We start from the raw sequence: 14,054 nt of genomic DNA, 5'->3' as shown, positions 1-14,054 counted from the left end.
ATAAGGTCTGTTACTTTTTGTTGGCAGTAAGTTATCTGCTTATAGGATGACATATATGATATCATATGACAACACAAGAATGATTGTCGCCTCTGAAGTACAGGAGACACTATTGCCACTAGAGAAAATGCATGACTGTATGGTTCAACTGTCAGCAATGGATGCAGCTAAAATGTTTAAATCATTATTAAGGTTGCCGAATTCGTATAGCTATCTAGGGTAAAGCATCTAAATTTAAAGAATCAGGAAATAGGTGGTCTCAGCAACAGAAACATCATTGTAAATCTGTTAAATAATCTGTAAAGTATATCTTTATTCAGTCTACTTTGCCATTTTTTTCTTATAATGTTACAATATATACAATACGTAACATTCTTAAATATGGTTCCATATTATTTCTACATGCAGATCCGTGTGCTTGACAGTCAAGTGTTATTTTCACATTGAAATTATAGTTTGCTTTGTCCGGGTATGAATTTTCTGATGTGTAACAAGGTGTTCCTTACGGGTAAAACCTTTGCCACATTCAGAGCAAGCAAATGGACGTTCTCCTGTGTGTATAGCTTGATGTCTAACCAATGAATTATGAATATGAATTATGAATATGAATTATGAGTGAAGCTCTTCCCGCATTCATTGCAGGAATACGGTCTCTCCCCTGTGTGTGATCTCTGGTGCACCTTGAGTTTTGAGATACAAGTGAACCCTTTCCCACACAAAACACACATGTATGCCCACTCTCCTGTGTGAGTCGCCTGGTGTTTATGAAGTCTTGAGTTATCGACAAAACCCTTTCCACATTCGCCACAAACATATGGCTTCTCTCCCGTGTGTGTTCTATGATGAGTGACAAGAGCGGATGTGCAAGAAAAGGTCTTCCCACACTGGCTACATTCATAGGGTTTCTCTCCCGTGTGAGTTCTGTTATGAATAAACAGAGAAGAGTTACTGGTGAAGCTTTTACCGCATTCCCAGCATACATAAGGTCTCTCTCCTGTATGGATTCTTATGTGAGTAGAGAGAGTGGCTCGGCTTGTGAACCCCTTCATGCAGTGCGTACACTTGTAAGGTTTCTCCCCTGTTTGGGTTCTCTCGTGTATTACAAGACAGGACTTTCTGCCAAAGTTTTTTCCACATTCAGGACATGAAAAGGGCCTCTCTCCACTGTGAGATCTTTGGTGTGTAATTAGATGTGAAATATAATTAAAGCTTCTTCCACAATCGTTGCACACACACCTTTTGTAAGGTACATTTCTTTTACAGTCTGATTCGTCCAAAGAACTCTCACTACTTTCACTGTTCTTGTAGACATTGTCGAGTTTGGTCTTGGAAATAGGGCATTGGTGTATGTTTACCTTGTTATCCAATGCATAATGACTCCTTGATCTTTCATTTTGGTGGCAAACATTTGTGTCCGCCACTCTGAGATCAGGAGTAGATTCCACAATCACAGAAAGTCTTGAATTATTCTGTTTTTCAAGCTCTCTCTGAGGCATATTGTCCAACTTCCGACTTGATGATAATTGTTGATTTTGTTCATACATGATGTCACAATCTATTAAAGAAAAACATATGAAGTAAAAATCAAATTTGATGTTATATAATGTTGGTATAATTTTAGTTTAAAGGTTAAAGTCAATCTTCAGACTGACACCTTGCTTAGTGACAATAGTTTTAAATATCAAATAGTTTATAATGTGATCTAGTTTGGCTCATTTTAAATTTTTTGCAATTTAAAAAAAAACATAAACCACAGTATTGAACATATCATTTTTTTTTGTCAAGGCTGCACTTGGACTGTTGAAAAAGAGGGAAGAGTAATAGGTGTTTGCAGGAGAGAATCTACTCATTGCTCCTCCTCCCCAAATTAAATTCCCTTCTCAGTATTTAAATGCCTAATCTAATGGACAGTGGAAAAGAAGAATAAAAAAAAACTAAATAATCCCCCCCCCCCCCTTTCAACATTCATGATTGGGCAAACCATATTGACACTGACACTAGAGCACTTACACAGCCGTAAACACGCTACTTTTGAAAGAGGGGCACAGTCCTAACCAGACTAGCCTAGATAGATGCTCCTTGACCCCAACAAACACAGAAAAGTAAACTGGTGGCAACTGGAAAGATATGCTGGATTTTAACGTCAATCCTGTAAGTGCAATCTAAAATAAAGTCTACCTTAATACTTTTACTGGTGCACTATGTTTGTATCTCTCCCTCTTAATATTTTCATATTTCTATATTCTATATAATCTCTGTTCTGTCTGTAGGTTATCTTTTCGTTGATTATTATAAGTTGCATTGTTGTTCTGTTTTGATTGATGGATGGCTGCTTGTTTGAAAAAAGTTGAAACATAATAAAGTCCCAGAGGAAAGAGGGAATATTACTTGCTACACTACATACATACAAAAATGTTACTTGACATATGTACCAGACTCTTCAGAGTCTCTTCTGACTGGTCAAAATCAGCACTGAATGACATGACGCCTGCCACACTCTGCAAGATTCAGACAGTAGACTGTGAATGGTACTAGAAGCAGGCCAGAAGATCTCCTACTAAAACCAAAGGTGTGTATTCTAATCACAGGATTTTCTGTGGAGACCTAGACCTGGAGATACCCTGCAGGAACTCTCACTGCGGTTAATGTTTGTATGTTTTTGTGAGGTGTTCCTGTTTAGTTGTTCAGTTTGTTTATACACGTATTTCAGGAAGGAAGTTCAGTACTTACCAGGCCTACTTCGGCCTTTTGAGTCTTCCATTACCATTTCTTCTTTTGGGACAATCTCATGTTCCACAATAAGATCGCTTTGAATTCCATAGTAAAGACTGTGGTTTCAACATTGAAAACATTTTTCCGGGGGCGTGGCCTAACCTCGGAAGAAGATGGACGCTTGATCCCAGAGCTCTGATCCCCCCACGCGCTAAATCCACTGCCATCCGCATCCCTCACACCGCAAAACAGCCTGTTACTTCACCGGCCGAAGCCCCTAAGCAGCCTGCACCTGAATCCACACAGAGGTAATGGGGGGCAACAAAAAACGGAGGGACACGAACCCATCCGTGGCCTCCATATTCCGCACGCCGTCGGAACACCGGAGAGCTACCTCCTCACAGGCAGACGAGGAGTCAGGCTCAGACACAGAGAGCCTGCACACGATGACAGATCCGGCGGCCCCCATTACCATCGGGGTACTGCGGGACATGCTACACCAGGCGACCACAGACATCAAGGCCCATGTAGCCACTGAGATAGGACGGCATGTAGCAGGCCTGAAGGCAGATATAGTAGGCCTCAACGCCCGCACAGATCAGGTAGAAACCCGGCTCACATCACTCCAAGCCACCACCACAAATCACACCCAGGATATAGCATATCTATACGGCCACATGTCAGCCCTGGAGGACGGTCTGGAAGACCTAAACAATAGATCCAGACGGAATAACATTAGAATCCGCGGCCTACCTGAAACTGTCACCATGGAACAACTAGTACCAACACTTAAAAACATTTTTAAAGCAATAGCCCCTGAACTCACACCTCAGGAGCTGGAAATGGATAGGGCCCATAGAGCCCTCCGCCCACAAAACTTAGGCGCATCCACTCCAAGAGATGTGATCACTCGCATACATTTCTTCAAAACCAAAGAAAAGCTACTAACCCTGGCGCGGGACAAACCCCCACGCTACCAAGACACCCGTCTCACTTTTTTTCAAGACCTGGCTCCATCCACACTCAAAAAAAGGAGAGACCTCAAACCTCTGACACTTGCCCTGCAGAAACAAGGCATCAAATATACCTGGGGACACCCCTTCAAACTTATGGTCAAGAAAGATGATCAAATGCACATCCTCACATCAGTTGCAGAAATGTCACCCTTCGCAGAATCACTGGGGATACAGCTGCTGCAACTCGCCCCCTTCCACCAGAACAGAGAAGAAGGTCGTCCACACGAAGACCCTGATCACCTCAGACTGCCCAAGAAACAGAGAGTACCCGCTCACCCAGAGGAGCCACCTCCGCACCGCCGGGAATGCCGCCAGTAACCCACGCGGGGCTGAACGCTCACCACTTGGACTCACTCCAAAGGTTTATTGTACATTTTTATACTGTTTATGATCCATACAAACGAAATGCAAATGTATTGATGGGAAATGTAACCACACATTAGGACGAAATGTTTTACTTGTTGTATTTAATATGTTATTATCTAATGCTATCTACTACCTCGACTAGAAACCAAGAGCACGCTCCATGGCATGAAACACCTACAGGAACACAGACGGAGACAACACAAGAACAAACTCAACCACAGACAGAGGGACCACGAGCGGTACCTAACTCTCCAGACAGACGTTACAACAGCACCGAACCGTGAGTGCAACACCACACCTAGCGCGTGGGGGGGAGGAGTAACAGGGATGTGAAAACTCTTCCTCCTCTCCCCCACCCCCTAATCCCCGGGAACCCGGGAGACACCAGCCACATGACAAACCCAAGGTGTAAAACACCGCCACCCCCCACCTTACCTGGCAACCACCATATAAGACCAGGATAGACACCCCGTAATCCAATCCCCCGATCCCTGTAACCCCCCCACAACCATCCGACCTTTCATCCACCCCACCCACCTCGAAGTCCTGCCAGATGGAGCGACCATGTGCCTCGAGGCCCCCCTCACCCCAGAGCTCACACCACACTAGGGACACCCTCACTGTCACAACACCACAACACCTACACACACCCAGGCCAGAGCCAATCCCCTGCATCTCCATCAATTGCAAGGGACTAAACAACCCAGCTAAGAGACATCAAACATTACGCTGGGCCACCAGAACGAAGGCAGACATTATTCTCCTCCAAGAAACACACTTTGAAACAAAAAAGCCCTTCCCGCTCACCAACAAAAACTACAAACAATGCTATCTAGCAAATTCGCCCCAAGGCAAACAGAACGGGGTAGCAATCCTGATCCACAAAAAATGCCCAATCACAATCTCAAACAGCCTCCCAGACCCCCAAGGGAGATACCTGACCGTCACAGGCCACCTCGCCAACCACAAATACGCGATAACCACAGTCTATGCCCCGAACACACCCGACCCAGCTTTTTGGACGGCGCTACGCACACAATTAAAACTGTTCCCCTCCCACCACACTATTCTAGGTGGAGACCTCAATGCAGTCCTCGCCCCTTCCATAGACAGGAAAAATACAAGGAGAGATAAAACTCACGCACCCCCTACTAGGAAAAATGACACACTCCTTATGGAGTTCGTCACCCAAACTGGATTACAAGATATATGGAGGCTCCAACACCACACAACCCCGGATTTTACCTTCTTCTCACACCCACACTCCTCCTACTCCAGAATTGACCTATTCTTAATATCCCCCTCACTGGTGCCCCACACACGATCCACCTCAATTGGCTCAATCACCTGGTCCGACCACGCTGAAATCTCCCTCCACATAGACAAACCTCACACGGCCAAAGCATGGACCTGGAGACTGAACCCCACACTCCTACACAACCCACAAATAAGACAAACCATCCAACAACAACTCACAAACTACTTCATGACCAACATTGGATCAGTCCCATCCACGAGCACACTGTGGGCGGCCCACAAGGCCACAATACGGGGAACAATAATCAAAGCAGCCAGCATTCACAGAAAACAAACACTCCACGAACTAGAACACCACCTGACCTCCCTACGGACGCTTGAAATCAAACACAAACATACCCCCTCCCAACCATTACTTGACAAAATTAAATCCCACCAACAAGCAATAAAAACCTACATGTCTAAAGACGCTCATAAGGCCCTACAATGGACCAAACAATTATTTTATGAGAAATCCAACAAGTCGGACACCCTTCTGGCACGCAAACTTCGACAAAAATCACTTCACAAACGTATCGACAAAATCACCTCACCTGGGGGCCGAACCCACAACGACCCTGACCAAATAGCCTCCATATTCGTCGAGTACTTCACTAAACTATACAACCACAGCCCCACCCATACCCCAGCACACCCGACTTTAGGACAAGAAATACATAACTTCCTTTCAAAAATCCCCCTCCCAGCACTCACAAACCAGGAACGGGACTCTCTCGCATCCCCAATCACCGAAGAAGAAATAGCCCTCACGATAAAACACACAAAACCCAACAAAAGCCCAGGTCCCGATGGCTTCACAGGCCTCTACTACAAAACATTCAGCACCATACTGATTCCCCATCTGACCACTCTCTGCAATTCAATAATGGAAGGCGAACAGGTACCGCCGGAAATGCTCAAAGCCAACATCTGCCTAATCCCCAAACCACACAAAACACACCTAGACCCTGGTCACTACCGCCCAATATCCCTCCTCAACACGGATATTAAGATCCTCACAAAAACACTGGCCAACAGGATTCAACGACTCCTCCCAAAACTCATACACCCAGACCAGGTAGGGTTTATCCCCAACCGCCAAGCCTGTGACAATACCAGACGCACGATAGACTTAATATGGAGAGCCCAACACAAGGACACCCCCACCCTACTACTCTCAATGGACGCTGAAAAAGCGTTTGATTGCTTGCTCTGGCCCTTCCTATTCCGCACTCTACAAAAATTCCACTTCCCTGACACTTTCATCAAAGCCCTCACGACCCTATACTCCAACCCCACGGCGGCTCTCCTACTCCCCAACACCAACCCACATGAGTTCATAATAAAAAACGGGACCAGACAAGGCTGCCCGCTCTCCCCACTCCTGTTTGCCCTCTCCCTAGAACCTCTACTACAACTCATCCGCTCCACCCCCGAAATCCAGGGCCTTAAGGTTCGACAAGATGAATATAAGATCGCAGCATACGCAGATGATATCCTCCTGACACTCACAGACCCTACCAACTCCCTACCCCCCCTCCTCACGCTCCTTCAAGAGTACGCCCACCTCTCAGGTTATAAACTGAACCTGGATAAAACAGAAGCCCTCCCCCTCAACATACCACAACCACTCCTGACCCAAATAATCCGCTCACATCCATTTCGATACAACCAACAAAGCATTCACTACTCGGGCACATACATTCCAGCAGATCTATCCAAAACATATTCACTAAACTACACCCCACTGATCGAACGAGCCATGTCAGACCTGCAAAGATGGCAACCCATGCACAAATCCTGGCTGGGCAGAATCGCATCCATAAAAATGAATCTCCTACCCAAATTCTTATACCTGTTCCAGACTCTACCCATCCCCATCTCTAGATTGGACTTTAAAGCCCTCCAATCAAAAATAGACAAATTCATCTGGGCGGACAAAAGACCACGGATTAAACGGATAACAATGTACAAAACAGTGAAAACCGGGGGCTTAGGTCTCCCCAACCTCATGCAATACTACCAAGCAGCCCAGTTGGCCCAGGTGCAACACCTCCACTCCCCCCCGGGAACAAAACTCTGGGTAGATCTGGAACACGACCTTCTAGGTAGAGACCATCCCTCCCTCCTCTTTTGGCTCCCCAAAAATGACAGACCAGATCTCCCCCCGACAACACCTGCTCTAACCACATCCCTACAAGTATGGGACAGAACCAACGCGCGCCACCCCCTCATAAACTCCCCATCACCACTCACCCCGATCCTCAGAAACAAACGTTTCCCCCCAGGCATGACTCCACGAGACTATGCACATTATGAGGACAACGGACTAACCAGACTTCGGGACTTCTACAGAAACCAGCAGCTGATACCATTCCCAGAACTCCCGTGTACCACACCACTAAACACATTCGATCACTTTCGATATCTACAGCTACGCAGCTTCCTGATGGAACCCCAGAACACAAAAACAGCAAATACAAAACTCACACGATTCGAGACAAATTGCCTACATGCCCCCACACACAAAGGACAAATTTCCTTGATATACTCCCAACTAAACGCCAATTCCCCAACAGACACACTCACCTACACGAAGGCCTGGGAAAGAGACATAGGCCCACCGGATGACCCAACAGTCTGGACAAGCATATGGGAAGCGACCGCCTCACTTACCATATGCGTAAATCATAAGGAACAGGCTTACAAAACCATGCTCAGATGGTACCTGACACCACTGAGACTCAAACAAATGGGAATAGCCCAAACAGACACGTGTTGGAAAAAATGCGGCCAACAAGGCACGTATTTCCATATGTGGTGGCAATGCCCACACAGCTCCCACCTCTGGAAGGCGGTTGCCGACCTCACCTCTAAAATACTGCACGAGACCGTACCCATGGACCCCTGGACATGGCTACTCTCAAAACCCCAACCTCAACTACTGAGGGCACAAAATAAACTAGTGGCGAAAATAGCTCTCGCCACCAGACGCACCATAGCGGAGCAATGGGGCAACCAAAACACGCCTACACTAACAAAAATGGTCCAAAAAACCGAAGAAACAATGGAAATGGACAAACTCTCGGCAATATTACACGACACAACAAAACAATTCCACAAAATCTGGGACCCCTGGATTATGAGACACATAGTAGGGATATAATACCTGGGTCGGGGCGCACGGCCGCTTCAAGGTTCCCTTCCACCCCCCCTTCCCCTCGCCCTTGCGACACTATACCCCTGCACATAAACCTCCCATAATAAACTTGGGAAAATATACCCACTGAAAACCCCGTAGAAACCAAGAAGACAGAGGATACAATATCCACCCCCCAACCAACAGACCAAGACGCGACTGACACCACAAACGCATCTCTAACATAACCAGAGCAACATTACTATCGAAAGCAACCTGCGGAAATTCACACAAATAGGCTGCTAAACAGACCATAAGGTCAAACAGACACGCACACCCCACACACTACAGAAGACCGACACACACCACAAGACAACTAGAATACCAATCTTGCATAACGCAGACAAAGGGCACTATCACGTGAGACGTCCACCTCACACTCCCCATGGGACCCCCCCGGATACCCCCCGGGAATCCCTCGACACTACATCTCAGCTGTACAAAATAGAATAGTATTCGACACTCACGACAAGAACATACACCACTGATATGGGGACCACACGAACTACGAGCATTACACAAAACTCACACTGTGACGCAGACACACAGGCTACAACTAGACCTATCACACTGGACGTAATGGCTAGTAGAAATTACGTTAGACCTGTTATTTTCAGTTAACCCTTGCTCAGTTAACGATACGTGTAATACTACCTGAGCGGTTGTAAGTGGAAAACGACAATAATGTATGGAACGCTATGTAACAAAACGTCTTCCCTACTCCACCCCGCGTCAGCATATTGACGCGCACAGACGTTAAACGTGTAACTATACTTACCTATGTCGGCCCTGTATAACCTAGCAGGTCAGTCTTGTTTGAATACCAGCATGCCTACTTAAATCAATGCAGGTCATCAATCTACCTAGAAGCATCTTCTGTTAAAGCTATTATGCGAATTTATTATGTTAACCTATGTCAACGCTACCTTGTTTTGCATAACTCATGGTTAGACACCATGCTGACTTATCTGACAAACCTGTTTATTTCTGTTTATTTCTCCAAAAAAAAAAAAAATAAGCGCATCAAATCATCTTTAGCGTTTTTGTGCCGACCCATGTAACCAGTTAAATGCCATAATCTTATGATGTAATTGACAATGCGCTTCAAAAATAAAGAATTTAAAAAAAAGAAAAAAAATTTCCGAGTACAGATAATATTAGTTTCTGCAGAAAGATAAAATATTATATTTTAATTGTTTTTAGAAGGATACACGTTTCGTTCATGGGACAATATTGTCTTATTGTTCATTGTGTGTGTATATGTATTTGTAAACTTATATACCACTGGATGTAAAACTGATTGATAATCAGAAACTAAGTATGATGTTATATGTTTTAATGTCTTTTTGAAAAAGAGAAAAATTTCAAATAAAGATTATTTAAAATATAAAAAAAAGAGTCAAAAACATTTAAATGTATGCATATATTTTAATGCATTATCCATTTAATTCTTTAACCCCTTAAGGACACATGACATGTGTGACATGTCATGATTCCCTTTTATTTCAGAAGTTTGGTCCTTAATGGGTTAACAAATGTATGGTTAATAAATGATAAAAGGGTGGGAATCAACACTAACCTGGAAAAAAAATGACGCATGTTACTGGTTATGAGAACGCAGGAGCGTCTGTCAGAGGATGGCAGAAGTGTCCACATTGAACCTGGAAGATACATTTAGGTAACAAGCAACTGCGATTTTGTCGGAATATCATTTTGAAGAATGAGAGAATGTTCTCATTCAGTGCTTAGTAACTTAGATCAGAATTTAAAATAATTGCAATTATTAGATTATTCTCCAAACAAGGTGTCTAACTCTTATCTCAAGAAAGCTAGCTTTCACAACATAACTAGTACTACATTATTTACCAGAACTACTATTATCTTCTGAACAACGGTTTTCTAAATTGCCCTTGCCATTTCACTCAGATTGGCACTTTGCGATCTATTCCTTTGGTAAAGCCTTATGATATAGATATATACGCAGGAGTACATAAAAGTCGGTTGTCGTGTGCCAAAACCGACGTACAGGTAGGCCTGTAAAATAAAGAGGGCACACCTATAAAGGTGTGTTGAATAAAAGGTGTATCTGAAGAAGAGGGAGTGGAGGGAGGGGAATGTAAATTGTTGACTAACGGTATAGGGGAATGAGAGTCCCTTCAAAAAGGGTAACAAGCCCCTCCCACAACTCCAGGCTATGCCTTCACATTTGTGTTCAGGACACTAAGGCTGTATCGCAGAAGTGAGTAATTAAAACATGCTTAACGTAACACAGGGGTGAAAAGAGAGAGAATACTATTCATATATTTATTACAATCAACAATATACAAATATAATCATTCACTTGGTAACCATAATCACGTGATTATGGTTGGGAGGATACTAATCATTGTGGCTGGCCACCCATCACTTTCAGGCGTTCGCTATTTTTTTAATGGTATATAAGGGTGTGTTTTACCCTTTTGCAACATGCTCCCTTGATAAAGGCATTTTTTCTGCCGAAACGTTGGGGGCTTGCTGGTTGACTTTTCCCCTCTTTTCACTATTTCTGATATGAATTGGTTTGTTTTGTATGTATTATTTGTTGGGTTGTTATGTCCTGGTATGTTTATGGCCTAGTAGTTATTCTGTTTCTTATGAACCTGTTTGTTATCATTCCTGCTTGGATGTAATTGCAGAATGTTGTGCACTTTCTTTGTACTATTATCATGTGATTTATGCTTTGATTATCTGATATGCATTTTGAGACACCTGCTTTTTGTGGACCTATTTAATAAAGTGTCTTTTAATTTTTACGGTTGTGCTCCTCATTGAGTAGTATTAATAATATCCCAAAACCCTGGTAATGCACATAGTACAATCATAAACTAATCATAATAGCATATCTATATATTGAATATGAGAGAATATAATGAAAGTAATGTAAAACAATTTAAAAGTTACCTAAGTTGTAATAATCATTAAAACCACTAGAGGGCACCCATGATAATAAAACCGAGTACATTTCTAAATATGTGTATACAACATAATGCGAATAGTATTACATTCTACCTAGCAAATGACAGTGTAGTGTTGCTTAATGGCTTGGCCAAATGAGTGTCAAAATAACCATAATGAATTATTGTGTATAGAATTGTATGAATTGCGAAAACATGCAAGCGAATATATTACATGAACTAACAATGTGTTAGTGTGAATTATTATAATTATTATTGCCATTTATATAGCGCCAACAGATTCCGTAGCGCTTTACAATTTTATGAGAGGGGGGATTGAATGATACCAAATGCTCGTTATGCCCATAGAGCATTCATGATACCGCAAGCTAATGTGTAATGCAGAGCATTCATGTGAATGTAAACAAATGCTCCACATGAACCAAACAACGTGGCAGTGCAAATGGAACGCTCAACACTCTACTTGGAATAGCAGTATGTTCATGCAAACATGACTTAGTTTGTTTTCCTAAGTCTGGCAGAATAGAGTCTGTGTGCATGCACCTGGTGTTGTGAGACAGCCGGAAGCCTTTTACTGACAATTCTGGCGGAAATAAGGGAAGCCTCGATGGACCATGAATTGAAGTCAGCGGCCCTAGTTATCAGAATCTGGACTCTGGAGTACCACTTTCCAGTACTCTAAAGTTAGGAGGTATGGTGTGAGACTTCCTTACTGGGAAAAGCAAGTGTTGTTGCTTGACTGGTTTGCAGATCTGTATTTAAGAATGTATTGACTATCTACTTACTTTAAGTGGAAGGGATTTTCAATCCGTTTTTTTCCCACCATTATTTTCTTGGTGTCTATATTATATTACACTCTGAATTTCTGTGCCCAAGTGGTGGACTTCCTAAAGTTAAACTGGAGATATGCAGGTGAAGCACTCCAGTATTATTTTTTTTTTATCTGCTTCAAATTATGAGTAGCTTTATCATGTTTGGTCTCATCACACATTATTTGGCACCGCAACCTATATTTGTGTTCGGGGCAAAATCGATTGAAGTAAGATTGTTGTTAGCAAACCTGTGATAGGAAAAAGTTGGTTGAGGTGTGCCAAAACCGACATATGCTGTAGGCCAGTTAATAAAGTGAGCCTACACTAGAAGAGTATGGTGCATAAAGGGAGTGAAGGGTGGGGCAGCCGCTTGTCAGACCAATTACGGTAAGGTGGGGAAGGGGGGAGTCCCTTTTAAAGGTCCATATGCCCCTCCCACAACTCTAAGCACAGCTTTCCTAAATATCTAGCTAAATATACATCTTAGAGGTGAAAGTGGAACTGTCACTTCTCTTTTCTTTTCTACTTCTCTAAAAGTGACAGGTCATCATCCTTTATCTCAGCAAACGCTATTAAATTGCTGACTGGAGAGGGTACCATAGTAGAAGTAAAAACGAAAACATACTTACATCAGCAGAACTTCGGTGTCTAGAGAACATTATCATCCCGTGTTGCTGCAGGGACGTCATATGAGTTCAGGCATCTGTAGAGAAAGGACATATGAGAATTCCTTCCACAGTTCCACACATATAGGCGGGCACCCCAGAAAAAGTATACATTCGTGTAAAAAAATACTAAAAACACCACTAAAGTCACCCAGACTACCTCATCGCAATGGTCCTATAATTTATACCCTGCAATGTAAAACATTGTTTTGGGAGGCTTCTTTCTCCAGAACCAAGTTGTGCTGCACATATGTTATTGTCTCCAGTGTTTGTCTTTGAGAAGCATTGAATTGGACAAGATCCCGGAAGACGTCGGCAGGAATGTTGGCGTCTTTGGAGGTCGAGAGGGGGGATGCTACGAAGGAATCTTAGCGCTGGAAACAAGGTGAGTAAATTTAATTTCATATTAATTTTACAGAGAAAAGGGGGGTGGATAGTGACCACACTGCTAGAAGGGAATCGATAGTCCCCCCCAAAAAATGTATTGTTATTTTTGGGACTATAGATTCCCTTGAATAGCTCATACTTTTTTATTTGTCAATCTGAAAATGAATTGATAAATAATCACTTAAATTACCTAAAAATACTATACTATAAAGCATAATAACACCACAGTCTTGCTCTTTGCAACACGAGATATAGAAATGAAAACAGTTAATTGTCATGATTTTTGCCTTTAGCCAGAGTTAACCCAAACAGAAAAAATGGAAGAGAAACTATCTGCAAGAATGTTGTGGCTAGGCACGCCTATGCATATCACTGTGAATACGGTATTGGATGGGATTTACTTAAAGGACCATTCAGTGCAACATAGCATCTCCATCTCAATGAAGTTGTTATGGTGCCAGAAGGTCCCAGGCACTGTCTTACCTTAAGGAATTAAACCGTTACGAACAGTTTAACCACAAACCTCTGAAGACGGTGCCCATCCACTCAGTCCAGCTCCTTCAGCCAATAGTCCGAGGGTTCAGTCAGGAAGCAATACTTTGTTATACAAAGTAGATACAAAGCAATACTATGTTTGACAAAGGGTG

General features: G+C 43.1%; 1 protein-coding gene and 1 long non-coding RNA gene across 2 annotated transcripts; both read right to left on the bottom strand.

Moving 5' to 3' along the window:
* Positions 1-596: 596 nt before the first annotated feature.
* LOC134582576 (zinc finger protein 239-like) lies at positions 597-2,483 on the bottom strand. The gene is made up of 2 exons (XM_063439252.1): positions 2,420-2,483; positions 597-1,555 (listed from the first exon to the last, which is right to left on the bottom strand). The coding sequence occupies exons 1-2, from the start codon at positions 2,481-2,483 to the stop codon at positions 597-599; spliced, it is 1,023 nt and encodes a 340-aa protein (XP_063295322.1).
* A 7,717-nt stretch (positions 2,484-10,200) lies between these two features.
* Positions 10,201-13,384, bottom strand: LOC134583183 (uncharacterized). The gene is made up of 3 exons (XR_010086307.1): positions 13,209-13,384; positions 12,985-13,058; positions 10,201-10,250 (listed from the first exon to the last, which is right to left on the bottom strand). It is a non-coding gene; the product is annotated as an uncharacterized LOC134583183 (long non-coding RNA).
* Between the last annotated feature and the right edge of the window lie 670 nt (positions 13,385-14,054).

Source organism: Pelobates fuscus, chromosome 13 (genome assembly GCF_036172605.1).
Source record: "Pelobates fuscus isolate aPelFus1 chromosome 13, aPelFus1.pri, whole genome shotgun sequence".
Lineage (NCBI taxonomy): Eukaryota > Metazoa > Chordata > Amphibia > Anura > Pelobatidae > Pelobates > Pelobates fuscus.
The sequence above is the reverse complement of the archived record's forward strand: the minus strand, read 5'-3'. Positions and strand labels throughout refer to the sequence as shown.

Excerpts from the sequence above, each read along its gene's own strand:
- LOC134582576 (XM_063439252.1), bottom strand. The coding sequence starts at position 2,483 with ATGTCATTCAGTGCTGATTTTGACCAGTCAGAAGAGACTCTGAAGAGT. Across the intron at positions 1,556-2,419 it reads GAGTCTGGTACATATGTCAA|ATTGTGACATCATGTATGAA; the intron begins GTAACATTTTTG and ends TTTCTTTAATAG.